General features: G+C 42.3%; 1 protein-coding gene across 5 annotated transcripts in view; it reads right to left on the reverse strand.

Annotated features, from left to right (window-relative positions):
- The window catches only part of map2k5 (mitogen-activated protein kinase kinase 5), a 68,933-nt gene that overhangs the window by 16,467 nt on the left and 36,052 nt on the right, over positions 1 to 16,414 (reverse strand). For 3 of the 5 annotated variants that reach the window (XM_058076832.1, XM_058076831.1, XM_058076835.1), the window contains 4 exons: positions 11,150 to 11,176; positions 9,405 to 9,437; positions 6,030 to 6,091; positions 3,339 to 3,384 (listed from right to left, as the gene is read on the reverse strand). In XM_058076832.1, coding sequence (XP_057932815.1) covers positions 3,339 to 3,384; positions 6,030 to 6,091; positions 9,405 to 9,437; positions 11,150 to 11,176 — 168 coding nt within the window. The remainder of the gene's footprint in view (positions 1 to 3,338; positions 3,385 to 6,029; positions 6,092 to 9,404; positions 9,438 to 11,149; positions 11,177 to 16,414) is intronic. The other 2 variants (XM_058076833.1, XM_058076834.1) reach the window with 2 other exon arrangements.

Raw genomic sequence — 16,414 nt, forward strand, 5'->3', positions numbered from 1 at the left:
AGGTGTATCACTGTGGAAAAAGGCTATAAAAGCAATTTCTAAAGCTCTGGGACTCCAGCAAACCACAGTGAGAGCCATGAAAGGCGGCCCAAAACTTGGGACAATGAGAGGCGGCCCAAAACTTTGGACAATGAGAGGCGGACCAAAACTTGGGACAATGAAAGGCGTACCAAAACTTGGGACAATGAGAGGCTTACCAAAACTTGGGACAATGAAAGGCGTACCAAAAGTAGGGACAATGAGAGGCTTACCAAAACTTGGGACAATGAAAGGCGTACCAAAACTTGGGACAATGAAAGTCGGACTAAAACTTGGGACAATGAAAGGCGGACCAAAAAATGGGACAATGAAAGGCGTACCAAAACTTGGGACAATGAGAGGCATACCAAAACGTGGGACAATGAGAGGCGTACCAAAACTTGGGACAATGAAAGGCGTACCAAAACTTGGGACAATGAGAGACGGACCAAAACTTGGGACAATGAAAGGCGTACCAAAACTTGGGACAATGAGAGGCGTACCAAAACTTGGGACAATGAGAGGCGTACCAAAACTTGGGACAATGAGAGGCGTACCAAAAATTGGGACAATGAGAGACGGACCAAAAATTGGGACAATGACAGGCGTACCAAAACTTGGGACAATGAAAGGCGTACCAAAACTTGGGACAACGAGAGGCTTACCAAAACTTGGGACAATGAAAGTCGGACTAAAACTTGGGACAATGAAAGGCGGACCAAAACTTGGGACAATGAAAGGCTTACCAAAACTTGGGACAATGAAAGTCGGACTAAAACTTGGGACAATGAAAGGCGTACCAAAACTTGGGACAATGAGAGGCGTACCAAAACTTGGGACAATGAGAGGCGTACCAAAACTTGGGACAATGAGAGGCTTACCAAAACTTGGGACAATGAAAGGCGGACTAAAAAAATGGGACAATGAAAGGCGTACCAAAACTTGGGACAATGAGAGGCGGACCAAAACTTGGGACAATGAAAGTCGGACCAAAACTTGGGACAATGAAAGTCGGACCAAAACTTGGGACAATGAAAGGCGGCCCAAAACTTGGGACAATGAAAGGCGGCCCAAAACTTGGGACAATGAAAGTCGGACCAAAACTTGGGACAATGAAAGTCGGACCAAAACTTGGGACAATGAAAGGCGGCCCAAAAAAATCAAAGCATGAATTTCTGGCCATTTGGTAGTGACCTCAAGCTGAAAGCAACGTGGCTTCTGCAGCAGGACAATGATCCAAAAACCCCACCAGCAAGTCCACCTTTGAATGGCTGAAGAAGAACCAAATACAGACCTAAAAATCAGGACGGGGGGCAACCACATTTTCACACCACTGTACATGCCCTAGGGAGAAGTCAGACCATGGTTTCCATTTAGCCTTCCATGGTGTGAGACTGTAAACTTGCAGCTCCACTTTTACACCCTTCAAAGCTCTGTCCCCACATCACAAAACATCCCTCCGAGTCTCTCCGAGGACCTAACTGTTGCCGTCCTTGGCCTTAAAACCGACAGTAAAATGTCCCGCCTGTTAAAAGAGGCTTTGCAAATGAGTGTCTTGTGTGAAAACCATCCACAGTGGGGGTGTATTAGGTGTACATCGGGGCTTCTCAAGCCTAAACACGTCTGCTTTGTCTACTTAGGCGTTAGGCCTTAGGCCTCAAAATCCATAAGATTTTTGAATCAATGAAAGGCGGGCCAAAACTTGGGACAAAGAAAGGCGGCCCAAATCTTGGGACAAAGAAAGGCGGCCCAAAACTTGGGACAAAGAAAGGCGTCCCAAAACTTGGGACAAAGAAAGGCGGACCAAAAACCGGGACAATGAAAGTCGGACCAAAAACCGGACACTGTGAGGCGGACCAAAAATGGGACAGTACAAAAGGTGGACCATAAAATGGGACAGTATAAAAGGCGGACCAAAAAATGGGACGATGAAAGGCGGACCAAAATTTGGGCCAATGAAAGGCGGCCCAAAACTTGGGACAAAGAAAGGCGGCCCAAAAACCGGGACAATGAAAGTCGGACCAAAAACCGGGACAATGAAAGTCGGACCAAAAACCGGGACAATGAAAGTCGGACCAAAAACGGGGCAATGAGAGGTGGCCCAAACTTGGGACAATGAAAGGCGGACCAAAAACGGGACAATATAAAAGGCGGACCAAAAAATGGGACGATGAAAGACGGACCAAAATTTGGGACAATGAAAGGTGGACCAAAAATTGGGACGATGAGAGGCGGACCTAAACTGGGACAAAGAAAGGCGGCCCAAAACTTGGGACAAAGAAAGGCGGCCCAAAACCTGGGAAAATGAAAGTCGGACCAAAAACCGGGACAATGAAAGTCGGACCAAAAACCGGGCAATGAGAGGTGGCCCAAACTTGGGACAATGAAAGTCGGACCAAAAACGGGACAATATAAAAGGCGGACCAAAAATTGGGACAATGAAAGGCGGACCAAAAATTGGGACAATGAAAGGCGTACCAAAAATTGGGACAATGAAAGGCGTCCCAAAACTTGGGACAATGAAAGGCGGAAAAAGTTCTATTCTGTCTGGACGGTCCTGATGTCTTCCGATGTTACTAGCATGACAAAGAATTGCAGGTTGTGCAGGGGCGTCAAACGCGTTAGAACCTCCTTAAGATCCGACAATATGTACAATCCTGCCATTTTTCAACTGGTCTTAACATTTTGATCCGTGTTCATACAGCATGAATAAATATTACCATGAATGCACAATAGTATTTTATGCATGTAGCCCAAGAGTGAGTAATAACAAAAAAAACCTCCAAAATTAATTCACCGTCTCTTCCAATGACCTTTGATAAGTTTGGTTATTATTCTAACTAAACATATTTATAAAATGTTTCATTAAATATTATTAAATGCTACATAATGCAAAAAGCCATCCAGCCCAGACACTTCTATTAAATTTGTCACTTGCTTTTTGTCTGTTGCTGAGATTTCATCTTAAACTCGTCAACTCCAAACATGTTAAAATAGAATTAATTAACTATTCTAAGCACTTGGGCATGTTTTATTTTTTAATGAACAAAGTGTTAATTGAATGAATTATTACTGAAGTGCACCTTAAACCAGCCTCAAGGTTTTTTTTCCCGCAAGCCATTGTCACCGTGTTGCCTTACAAGCAAAAAGTTCATCCATGTCCTTGGCGCACAACATAAAAAGTTGAATTGTGGATCACAAAAGCCAAAGCTGTGATAAAAAACTTTCTTTAATTGACTTTTACTGGGGGGGTGAATGAGGACACAGAAATATGATTTTGAAGGTTACAACTGCTTAACGGGTTAATTAGTTTGGCTTACCATTAAGTTGTTGGGTGCGGGTCTCTCTTTGGGCTGTCGTCTCATACTGAAAGATGAAAAATATATACGCAGTCATCATGTACTACATCTTGTAGTTGTCACCCCGTCATACATACAATACTGTTCTATACTGTTCTCAATACCAGATTGATACGAGTGCTAGCATGATGACTGTTAGCATGTTAGCATTTTAGCTAATTTACTCATTTCTAAAGGCAAATAGACACATGGCATGATGTAGGAAGGTTATAGGACAACCTTGGCACTTTCTAAACTTGAGGCCTTCTTGCTAGGTGCTAGCATGATGACTGTTAGCATGTTAGCATTTTAGCTAATTTACTCATTTCTAAAGGCAAATAGACACATGGCATGATGTAGGAAGGTTATAGGACAACCTTGGCACTTTCTAAACTTGAGGCCCTCTTGCTAGGTGCTAGCATGATGACTGTTAGCATTTTAGCTAATTTACTCATTTCTAAAGGCAAATAGACACATGGCATGATGTAGGAAGGTTATAGGACAACCTTGGCACTTTCTAAACTTGAGGCCCTCTTGCTAGGTGCTAGCATGATGACTGTTAGCATGTTAGCATTTTAGCTAATTTACTCATTTCTAAGGGCAAATAGACACATGGCATGATGTAGGAAGGTTATAGGACAACCTCGGCACTTTCTAAACTTGAGGCCCTCTTGCTAGGTGCTAGCATGATGACTGTTAGCATGTTAGCATTTTAGCTAATTTACTCATGTCTAAAGGCAAATACACACATGGCATGATGTAGGAAGGTTATAGGACAACCATGGCACTTTCTAAACTTGAGGCCCTCTTGCTAGGTGTGAGCATGATGACTGTTAGCATGTTAGCATTTGAGCTAATTTACTCATTTCTAAAAGCAAATAGACACATGGCATGATGTAGGAAGGTTATAGGACAACCATGGCACTTTCTAAACTTGAGGCCCTCTTGCTAGGTGTGAGCATGATGACTGTTAGCATGTTAGCATTTTAGCTAATTTACTCATTTCTAAAGGCAAATAGACACATGGCATGACGTAGGAAGGTTATAGGACAACCTTGGCACTTTCTAAACTTGAGGCCCTCTTGCTAGGTGCTGGCATGATGACTGTTAGCATGTTAGCATTTTAGCTAATTTACTCATTTCTAAAGGCAAATAGACACATGGCATGACGTAGGAAGGTTATAGGACAACCTTGGCACTTTCTAAACTTGAGGCCCTCTTGCTAGGTGCTAGCATGATGACTGTTAGCATGTTAGCATTTTAGCTAATTTACTCATTTCTAAGGGCAAATAGACACATGGCATGATGTAGGAAGGTTATAGGACAACCTCGGCACTTTCTAAACTTGAGGCCCTCTTGCTAGGTGCTAGCATGATGACTGTTAGCATGTTAGCATTTTAGCTAATTTACTCATGTCTAAAGGCAAATACACACATGGCATGATGTAGGAAGGTTATAGGACAACATTGGCACTTTCTAAACTTGAGGCCCTCTTGCTAGGTGCTAGCATGATGACTGTTAGCATGTTAGCATTTGAGCTAATTTACTCATTTCTAAAGGCAAATAGACACATGGCATGATGTAGGAAGGTTATAGGACAACCTTGGCACTTTCTAAACTTGAGGCCCTCTTGCTAGGTGCTAGCATGATGACTGTTAGCATGTTAGCATTTAAGCTAATTTACTCATTTCTAAAGGCAAATACACACATGGCATGATGTAGGAAGGTTATAGGACAACCTTGGCACTTTCTAAACTTGAGGCCCTCTTGCTAGGTGCTAGCATGATGAGTGTTAGCATGTTAGCATTTTAGCTAATTTACTAATTTCTAAGGGCAAATAGACACATGGCATGACGTAGGAAGGTTATAGGACAACCTTGGCACTTTCTAAACTTGAGGCCCTCTTGCTAGGTGCTAGCAAGATGACTGTTAGCATGTTAGCATTTTAGCAAATTTACTCATTTCTAAAGGCAAATAGACACATGGCATAATGTGGGGACACTATGGGACTGCATCAACCTTTTCGATACTTGAGGCTGTCTTGCTAGGTGCTAGCACGGTAGCCGTTGGCGCACCGGGCCCGAGGTTCACAGCACAGGTGGCAAGCCCATCAAAATTTCCGCGGGAATTTTCTAGTTAACATTTATTAATCATCATTTGCAAATATTATGTATTAATAGCCATTATGTCAATAGTATACATGGACCCAAATATTTGTTGTTTATTAGCGGTTGGCAAGCAGCTTTCGTGTGCATTACTGCCATCTGTGAGGTGTGAGGATAAGCGGCATAGAAACAACTTCAGTTTTGTTCGTTTGTTATCATATTATGACTTGAAAAGTATTTTTTTCCTTAACATAACTTAATGCTAATAAAATGACATATCATTGTTTTTCTCATTAGATTACAACTTTTTTCAAAAACTGTTGCATTTGTTCTTGTAAAATTGAAGATTATTTTTCAATTTTTGCGGGTTTATTTTGTTAAATTTAATTTAATTATTTTAAAAAAAAAATATGCTGCAGGCAGGCTGCAGTTTGGACACCATTTCTCTTGGAGATGGAAAAAAAAGTATCCACCTACTAGATATCCAGTTCAGGTCACAATAACAAATGAAGAGTTGCAAAGTGCATTATGGGTAACTTCTACAGAAAGAAAGCTGGTCCAGACTTACCACTGTGTGATGAAGTGAACAAACATCTCGCTGAACTGTCCTGCAGGAAGAACCGGAGGATCCTTTGGAAGGAAATAAGTGCAAACATGTTATACGCCAGGGGTCTCAAACACGCGGCCCGCGGGCCAAATGTGGCCCGCAGGACACTATTTTGAGGCCCCCCGCCTTGATATGAAAGTTTAATGTTAGTGCGGCCCGCGCAAGTTTGATATGGATGCTGTATGGTATCATGTACCCAGAAAAAATTATTACGTTTGATTAATGTTCATGTTAAAGGTTAAATAACTGTTAATAGTTATCCTCCCTATCCGTGTGGAAGTGGTAACTTTGTATATTTTTCTGTTTTTAATAAATGCGTTTTTGTTTTTTTTTGGAAAACCTGATGCGGCCCAGCCTCGCCCAGACCCTAGCTCCAGTGGCCCCCAGGTAAATCGAGTTTGAGACCCCTGGTTTACGCCATGTTACGGGAAGAAAATGAACAGTCTGCCACTGTTAAAAACAACTCCAGGGTAGAAAAGCAGGGGTTCATTGGCATGGGAGGGAATTAAACCTCTACATTTGATGCCCCGCTGTGCTTTAAAACACCTCTGGGCGGTGTTCGCCACTCTTTAATGTTGTGACGGGCAGCTTCCCACAAACCATGATGCATGAATCTATTTAACCCTTAGATGCACGAGTGACTAGACCCCACACTCTTCCATAAGTAGGTCAAAAATGACCCATACTAGAATCAAGGAAGGTTGGGGTAGTAACACAAAAACAAAAATTTCTTAAAATGTATAAAAGATGTGAATGGCATGATATCAAAAACATGTTTTTTGAGGAATACCTGGAATATGAAATTATAAAATTTTTCATTACGAAAATATTAATAAAAAAAAATAATAAACCTGACCGGGTCATTTTTGACCCACTTATGGAAGGTTGGGGTAGTAACACAAAAACTAAAATTTCTTAAAATGTATAAAAGGTAAGTTAAAAATTTGAATGGCATGATATCAAAAACATGCTTTTTGAGGAATACCTGGAATATGAAATGATAATTTTTCATTACGAAAATATTTCAAGAAAAAAACCTGACCGGGTCATTTTTGACCCATTTATGCATCTAAGGGTTAAATGAACAAACAACTGGGTGGCATCCAATCTCACTGCTGGATGAGCGATATCGCATACACACACACACACACACACACACACACACACATATAAGTATATTGTGTGTTATGACTGGCACGTGCACCTTCTGCGGTTTCAAACACCAACACAGACATATTATGCATGTATTCATGTTTCCAGCTGAGAGGGACGCCGCTACAGCTTTGATGTGGCAACAAGCAAGCAAGCGGCACAAAAAAGACAAGCAAGCTGATGAAAGTGCGAATTATTCCTCCGCTTCTCGACATGGTTCCACTGCGAGAACACGCACACCGGGCGGGGTACGAGGCTACGAGTAAATATACATGTCATTGCCGTGAAGCAATTATTAGGCAAAATTAGATCAGTAATTACAGGCTTGAAAATAAAGTGGGAGTTCTTTTATCAGTGGAGCTGCTTGCTAGTCAACAAACACATGAGAGACGCATTCATGGGCAGATTGGGGACGTGGGACAAACGACTACAGACAAGCTCCGCTTCAAGGACTCAGATCCGAGTGTTCCACGCGCCCGCACGTCACATTCGACATGGAATACATAATCTGAAATAATACAAGATCCCACAGTCGTCCCTCGTTTGTGGCGATATATTGATTTCACGTCTAAATGAATGAAATTTTTTTTAAAAATAGAGTTAGGTGTGTGATGTCAGTTTAGAGAGCAACCGACAGCAGCTCCTGTGAATATTTTTGTGCTTGTTAATAAAGTGCACTGTGAGTTTCTGCTTCATAATAAAGAGCGGCAGTAGGGCAGTATTTTAAACTTTCCGTGACGTTACATCGACAGCCACCAGGAAGTACGCTGTCAATGCTAACGTGAGTGCATCTGATCTTTTTCATGTCGAAAGCATCTTTTTTTCCCTAATATTATGTCTACTATAGGGCGGCACGGTGGTCTAGTGGTTAGCACACAGACCTCACAGCTAGGAGACCAGGGTTCAATTCCACCCTCGGCCATCTCTGTGTATTATAATAATAATAGTTAAAAAGTATATGTATTTAGAACAGGGGTTTTAAACATGCGGCCCGCGGGCCAAATGTGGCCCGCAGGACACTAATTTGAGGCCCCCGCCATGATATGAAAGTTTAATGTTAGCACGGCCCGCGTAAGTTTGATATGGATGCTGTATGGTATCATGTACCCAGAAAAAATTATTACGTTTGATTAATGTTCATGTTAAAGGTTAAATAACTGTTAATAGTTATCCTCCCTATCCGTGTGGAAGTGGTAAGTTTTTGGTTATTTAAGTTTAAAGGAAATAACTTGAAGGCTACCGTTTAGGTCGCTAGCTCTCTAGTTTGCGAGTTAGCATGTGTCTCAAGACCCTGCAGTTGCGCAATATGTTGTAAATAAAAAGAGTATAAATGTGACTATAGTCGTGTTTTGTCATGTCTACAGGGCTCTAATAATGCTTTGTTCATTTTAATCTGAAAAAAATAATTTGTTTACCCACCAACTATATGTGGTTTCTTAAGTTTTTATTATTTGCTGTTTTATTATTATTATTATTATTATATTTATTTATTACTGATTTTATTACAGAGCTTTTATTGTAGAAAATCGGAACCAAAACACTGAAAAAGTTTGTATATTTTTCTGTTTTTAATAATGTGGGTTTTTTTTTTTTTTTGGAAAACCTGATGCAGCCCAGCCTTGCCCAGACCCTAGCTCCAGTGGCCCCCCAGGTAAATTGAGTTTGAGACCCCTGATTTAGAAGGTCACAAACAGGATTTCTATATTTTACAAATATATTCCATTTATCAATATTGAATCCTACTTTGTGAAAATTTCACTTATCACAGTGGAGTCTAGAACCAATTGACCGTGATAAACGAGGGAAGACTGCACTGCCCGGAGTTTGAGTCTCAGTTTCTCTTGCAAACTGCATTACACCAGCCTTAAATCTCCGGAGTGGATAAATCCGCCATTTGCCGCCAGGTTCGTGGTGGAGCTTGCCGAGATTTGCTTTTATTCCTGCCCGAGTGTTTATCAGCGAAGACGCACCGAGATAAATAATATGGAGGAAGTGAAGAATGAAAAGAGCTACTGTGCTTTGCGAGTACGCTTTGCCTACGGCGGTGACTTTGGGTGAACGAGGGTCGAGTGAGCAAGGGAGCTAAGCCGCTCGAGCGGTTCGCTTCATTAGGAAACAAAATATAAGCTTTCTGCTCCATTAGCGCTGACTTGAGATGCAAAAGCACACAAGACAAGGACTCACCTCATCAACGATGCATTGTAGTAACTGAAGAGGCTGAAAGAGGAGATGAGGAGAAGCTGAAAAAAGTCAGCTGACACGTCGGAATGTTTTTGCAAAGAAGAAGAAGAAGAAAAAAAGGCGGCACAGTAAGTCACACAAAAGCCATCCAAAAGCGCCTGAATATTTTCGTATATTGTAACAGCGCCACTTTAAGAAGGTAGACCGATGGTTCTGTGGACCGATGGTTCAGTGGACCGATGGTTCAATGGGCCGATGGTTCAATGGGCCGATGGTTCAATGGGCCGATGGTTCAGTGGACCGATGGTTCAGTGGACCGATGGTTCAGTGGACCGATGGTTTTATGGACCAGTGGTTTTATGGACCGATGGTTCTATGGGCCGATGGTTCTGTGGGCCGATGTTTCTGTGGACCGATGTTTCTGTGGACCGATGGTTATGTGGACCGATGGTTCTGTGGACCGATGGTTCTGTGGACCGATGGTTATGTGGACCGATGGTTATGTGGACCGATGGTTATGTGGACCGATGGTTCTGTGGGCCGATGGTTCTATGGGCCGATGGTTCTATGGGCCGATGGTTCTGTGGGCCGATGGTTCTGTGGACCGATGGTTATGTGGACCGATGGTTCTGTGGACCGATGGTTCTGTGGGCCGATGGTTCTATGGGCCGATGGTTCTATGGGCCGATGGTTCTGTGGGCCGATGGTTCTGTGGACCGATGGTTCACTGGACCGATGGTTCACTGGACCGATGGTTCTGTGGGCCGATGTTTCTGTGGACCGATGTTTCTGTGGACCGATGTTTCTATGGACCGATGGTTCTGTGGACCGATGGTTCTGTGGACCGATGTTTCTGTGGACCGATGTTTCTGTGGACCGATGTTTCTATGGACCGATGGTTCTATGGACCGATGGTTCTATGGACCGATGGTTCTGTGGACCGATGTTTCTGTGGACCGATGTTTCTGTGGACCGATGTTTCTATGGACCGATGGCTCTATGGACCGATGTTTCTGTGGACCGATGTTTCTATGGACCGATGGCTCTATGGACAGATGTTTCTGTGGGCCGATGGTTCTGTGGACCAATGGTTCTGTGGACCAATGGTTCACTGGACCGATGGTTCACTGGACCGATTTTTCTATGGACCGATGGTTCTGTGGACCGATGTTTCTATGGACCGATGGTTCTATGGACCGATGGTTCTATGGACCGATGGTTCTGGCGCGGCAAGTCACACAAAAGCCGTCCAAAAGCGCCTGAATATTTTCGTATATTGTAACAGCGCCGCTTTAAGAAGGTAGACCGATGTTTCTGTGGACCGATGATTCTGTGGACCGATGTTTTTATGGGCCGATGGTTCTATGGGCCGATGGTTCTGTGGGCCGATGGTTCTGTGGACCGATGGTTCACTAGACCGATTTTTCTATGGACTGATGGTTCTGTGGACCGATGGGTCTATGGACCGATGGGTCTATGGACCGATGTTTCTATGGGCCGATGGTTCTATGGGCCGATGGTTCTATGGACCGATGGTTCTATGGACCGATGGTTCTATGGACCGATGGTTCTGGCGCGGCAAGTCACACAAAAGCCATCCAAAAGCGCCTGAATATTTTCGTATATTGTAACAGCACCGCTTTAAGAAGGAAGAAATATTTCAGTGCCATTTGAGTGAATTTCCGAATTAGAGACCAACAGCGACATTTTTTTTTGCAAAGGGACCTGCAAGGAACAATAAAACTTACCATTAAAGATCCTTGGTTTTTCTGAATCTGGAAAGACATAGCAAGAGAAAGACGATATGGCAATACGTTAATTAGCATATCATAATCAAGACAATCCACTTGGACACATTATGATCGCTAGGAGAAAATTATTGCTTTCCTGGTGGCAATTTGTGGGTATGCAAAACACCATTTACATAATGAAAAAACACACAATTGTTAATGGCCTCGCTCTCATTTGGGAGAAATGGGGATAAAAGATCCGCTAATGTGAATTCTCAGAGTAGTACTTCAGTCTTGGCCCGCAGGTTATCTGGAGGTACTGAGATGTACAATAATTGCTACAATCGGCATGACCAGATGTCACATTGAGCATGCTCAAAGGCATCGTCTTGATCAGATAATATCAACGTGTCTATTGTCATACAGTCAAAGCTGATGCTAGGTGATGCTAGTCGATCTGTGATTTGTACGGATTTACATTCAATGAAAGAAAAGGAAAAAAAAAACATTTTTTTTTGGCGTATACTCAACGGTAACCCTGGCAACAAATGTGGAATGACAATTTTTAATTTATTTATGCTAACTGCAACTAGCCAGGGCCGGCGCTTGCCAATCCAACTCAATACAAAATGCAGTTTTTCAATTAAACGTTTTATTCATTCATTCATTCATTTTCTACTGCTTTTCCTCATGAGAGTCGCAGGGGGGGTGCTGGAGCCTATCCCAGCTGTCTTTGGGGCGAGAGGCGGGGTACACCCTGGACCGGTCGCCAGCCAATCACAGGGCACATATAAGCAAACAACCATTCACACTCACATTCATACCTATGGCCAATTGGGAGTCGCTAATTAACATGCTAATTAACCTAGCATGTTTTTGGAATGTGGGAGGTGCTGGAGCCTATCCCAGCTGTCTTCGGGCGAGAGGCGAGAGGACTGATCGCCAGCCAATCACAGGGCACATATAGACAAACAACCATTCACACTCACATTAATACCTATGGACAATTTGGAGTCGCTAATTAACATGCTAATTAACCTAGCATGTTTTTGGAATGTGGGAGATGCTGGAGCCTATCCCAGCTGTCTTCGGGCGAGAGGCGGGGTACACCCTGGACCGGTCGCCAGCCAATCACAGGGCACATATAGACAAACAACCATTCACACTCACATTCATACCTATGGACAATTTGGAGTCGCTAATTAACCTAGCATGTTTTTGGAATGTGGGAGGAAACCGGAGTACCCGGAGAAAACCCACGCATGCACGGGGAGAACATACAAACTCCACACAGAGATGGCCGAGGGTGGAATTGAACCCTGGTCTACTAGCTGTGATGTCTGCGCGCTAACCACTAGACCGCCGTGCCGCCTGCAGTTTTTCAATTAAACGTTTTATTCATTCATTCATTTTCTACCGCTTTTCCTCACAAGGGTCGCGGGGAGTGCTGGAGCCTATCCCAGCTGTCTTCTGGCGAGAGGCGGGGTACACCCTGGACTGGTCGCCGGCCAATCACAGAGCACATATAGACAAACAACCATTCATAGTCACATTCATACCTATGGACAATTTGGAGTCGCTAATTAACCTAGCATGTTTTTTGGAATATGGGAGGAAACCGGAGTACCCGGAGAAAACCCACGCATGCACCGGGGAGAACATGCAAACTCCACACAGAGATGGCCGAGGGTGGAATTGAACCTTGGTCTACTAGCTGTGACGTCTGCGCACTAACCACTCAACCGCCGTGCCGCCCTAAATGTTTTATTGTTAAGGAAAAAAAACAATCCAACGCTACATGACCCTGTGTGGAAAAAAGTGATTGCCCCTTAAAGCTAATAAGCTAACAATAATTCATGCTTCCATTTATCACAGCAAGTCTTCCAGGTTCTGAAGCAGCAAAACAGCAGCAGACCATCACACTACCTCCACCATATTTTACTCTTGCTATGATGTTTCCGAGTGGTTAGCACGCAGACCTCACAGCTAGGAGACCCAAGTTCAATTCCACCCTCGGCCATCTCTGTGTGGAGTTTGCATGTTCTCCCCGTGCATGCGTGGGTTTTCTCCGGGTACTCCGGTTTCCTCCCACATTCCAAAAAACATGCTAGGTTAATTAGCGACTCCAAATTGTCCATAGGTATGAATGTGAGTGTGAATGGTTGTTTGTCTATATGTGCCCTGTGATTGGCTGGCGACCAGTCCAGGGTGTACCCCGCCTCTCACCCGAAGACAGTTGGGATAGGCTCCGGCACCCCCAGTGTCTCTCTTATGATGGAGTCATGAACACTGACCTGAACTTAGGCAAGTCAGGTCTGCACTCTTGGGGGCATTTTTGTTTGGTTGGTTCACCACTGTTACTGGATATGGCTCTCACTGTGGTTTGCTGGAGTCCCAAAAGCTTTAGAAATTAATTTAGAACCATTTTCAGACTGATAGATCTGAATTACTTTCTTTCTGGGGAGGGCAATCACTATATGACACATGGCGATGGATATTTGGATTATTTTTCTCCCTTAAAAATAAAATATTTCATTTAAAAACTGTTTTGTGTTCAACTGTGTTGTCATTGACTAATATTGACATTTGTTTGATGTGCGACAATTTTTTCTTAGCTTATCTATGTGTTTAATTTTTCATAATGTGGCCCCCGGCTGGACAAAGTTTGGACACCAATGGTCAAGGTGCTTCTGCAGCTCTCAGGCTTGTTCACAATGTCTGCAATGAAGCGGGGCTACTTACCGTAATAATAAATTCAAATCTTGTATGAGAAGAAATGAATGAAATAAAACCTGTAACCCTCCCAAGTCGCCTTATGATGATGTATGAACCATAGACATTCAAAGATCAAGGCTCAGATGATATTTGGTTTGCTAAAAAAAAAAAAAAAAAAAGTGCTCATGATGCAAGATTATAACCCCACTTATTGATTCACTCAAATCCACTTTTTCCCCCCCACGCACTGTAAATGTCAAGAGACTCTTCAGGTTGTCTCCATATCCACTTTTGCCTGATTCAGACACATTAAAGGCAACTACAATGTACAAGTCATTTGCCCCTGAAATAATAATGACTTGGACTAAATTGCATGCTGCGTCAGTGGTTGGAATTGTATTGTGGAACACAAACCGATTCAAGCATAAAATGTATTTTTGTATGAGGTGGCTTAACCACCTAAAAGTCAGGTTTCAATCTCTTATGCTCTGCCTATCATCTACAATCCTTATCTGAGACATGAACATACACATCTCTCTTCTCTGCTGTTTTAAAGATACAAAAAGAGCTAAAATGAGGTAGGTAAGAATGCACCTAATGGGATGCAATAAAAAACCTGATCTGCATATTAACTAGCGCTGTTATGCCAAAGAACTACGTGACTAGCGTAGTGACGCCTCGTTAAAACACATTAGTATATTATATAATATATTAATTACTATATACATGCCCCACTTTTAGCCTTGTTTTTAGCTCTGAATGAATGTTGTATTTTAATACATCTTTTACTCAATTTTTTTCTTCACTGTAAAGCAGGGGTCTCAAACAGGCGGCCCGCGGGCCAAATGTGGCACACAGGACACTAGTTTGAGGCCCCCGCCTTGATATATAAAAGTTTAATGTTAGTGCGGCCCAGAAAAAATTATTACGTTTGATTAATGTTCATGTTAAAGGTTAAATAACTGTTAATAGTTATCCTCCCTATCCGTGTGGAAGTGGTAAGTTTTTGGCTATTTAAGTTGAAAGGAAATAACTTGAAGGCTACCGTTTAGGTCGCTAGCGCTCGCTAGTTTGCAAGTTAGCATGTGTCTCAAGACCCTGCAGTTGCGCAATATGTTGTAAATAAAAAAAAGAGTATAAATGTGACAATAGTCGTGTTTTGTCATGTCTACAGGGCTCTAATAATGCTTTGTTCATTTTAATCTGAAAAAAATAATTTGTCTACCCACCAACTATATGCGGTTTCTTAAGTTTTTATTATTTGCCGTTTTATTATTATTATTATTATTATATTTATTTATTACTGATTGATAGATTTTCTTTATTCTTGATTTGTTTATTTATTTTTCATCTTATTTTGTGCAGAAAAATAAAAATTAAGATATTTGAGAACAGTGGAATGTTTTATCAGAGCTTTTATTGTAGAAAATCGGAACAAAAGCACTGAAAAAGTTTGTATATTTTTCTGTTTTTAATAAATGCGTTTTTTTTGTTTTTTTTTTTAAACCTGATGCGGCCTAGCCTTGCCTAGACCCTAGCTCCAGTGGCCCCCAGGTAAATTGAGTTTGAGACCCCTGCTGTAAAGCGTCTTTGAGTACTCTTAAAAGCACCATACAAATAAAGTGTATTATTATTATTATTATTATTATTATTATTATTATTATTATATATTGTATAATAATTACTATTCTGTTCAACTTGCAGGTCACAAAATGTGAAAAATAAGAAGGCATTATTTTGGAGCAAAAAATTGAAAGGTACGGGAAGTGTTTAAGATTTATTTTTTTGGCATTGTGTTATGTAAGACAATATTACTTGCAGCATTGCTAGGACATAAACAATGATGCTACTTTGAGAACAACCGTATCCCATTGCAATGTTTTTTTTATCCTTTTTGGATTCAGAAAGACTCAAAAGTCAGAAAGAAAACCCAAACTTGTATCAGTTAATCTGGTATCTTTCACTAGACTACACTAAAGTCTCCAAAATCCTCATTTTCTCCAACTTCAATGCTCAGCGTGTATTAAAATGCTCTCTGGGAAGTGTAGTGAGGGGGGTGGGGGTGCGGTGCGGGGTCTGCCTAGACAGCTGTGCCAACGTCTGTAAAATGACAGCCTAGGCCCGAGGACGTTGGCTAGCTGCACCTAACTGGCTGGATCCAAGCGTTCTTGCCAGACCACTCTGCACCAGCCTGCAGGTGATATCGGTCTGCGGTACCATATGGAGGGCTGGGAAAAACTAAGAGATTACAAAGCTGCATGACACCAAGACATTTTTGCTAAGACTTGTGGGCCTTTTTAGAATATACCCTTCACGCACTTGACAAACAACGCCTGCAACTGAACGTTACAGTTTCCATCTAGTAGTAATACAAAACTATACCGCTACTGCTACGTAGTACTGCAGTCGTAGCTGAAAGGGCCCCCCAAGATGGAACCTGAGGTAAACCGGAATCAGATTTGCTCAACTAGAGATTAGCGAGATAAACCCATTTGAAGGGCTAATTAAGACTTGATGAGATTGGGAAGTCGTTTTCTGTGGTCGGCAATTACATATGAGCAGGACTTA

Source organism: Doryrhamphus excisus, chromosome 7 (genome assembly GCF_030265055.1).
Source record: "Doryrhamphus excisus isolate RoL2022-K1 chromosome 7, RoL_Dexc_1.0, whole genome shotgun sequence".
Classification (NCBI taxonomy): domain Eukaryota; kingdom Metazoa; phylum Chordata; class Actinopteri; order Syngnathiformes; family Syngnathidae; genus Doryrhamphus; species Doryrhamphus excisus.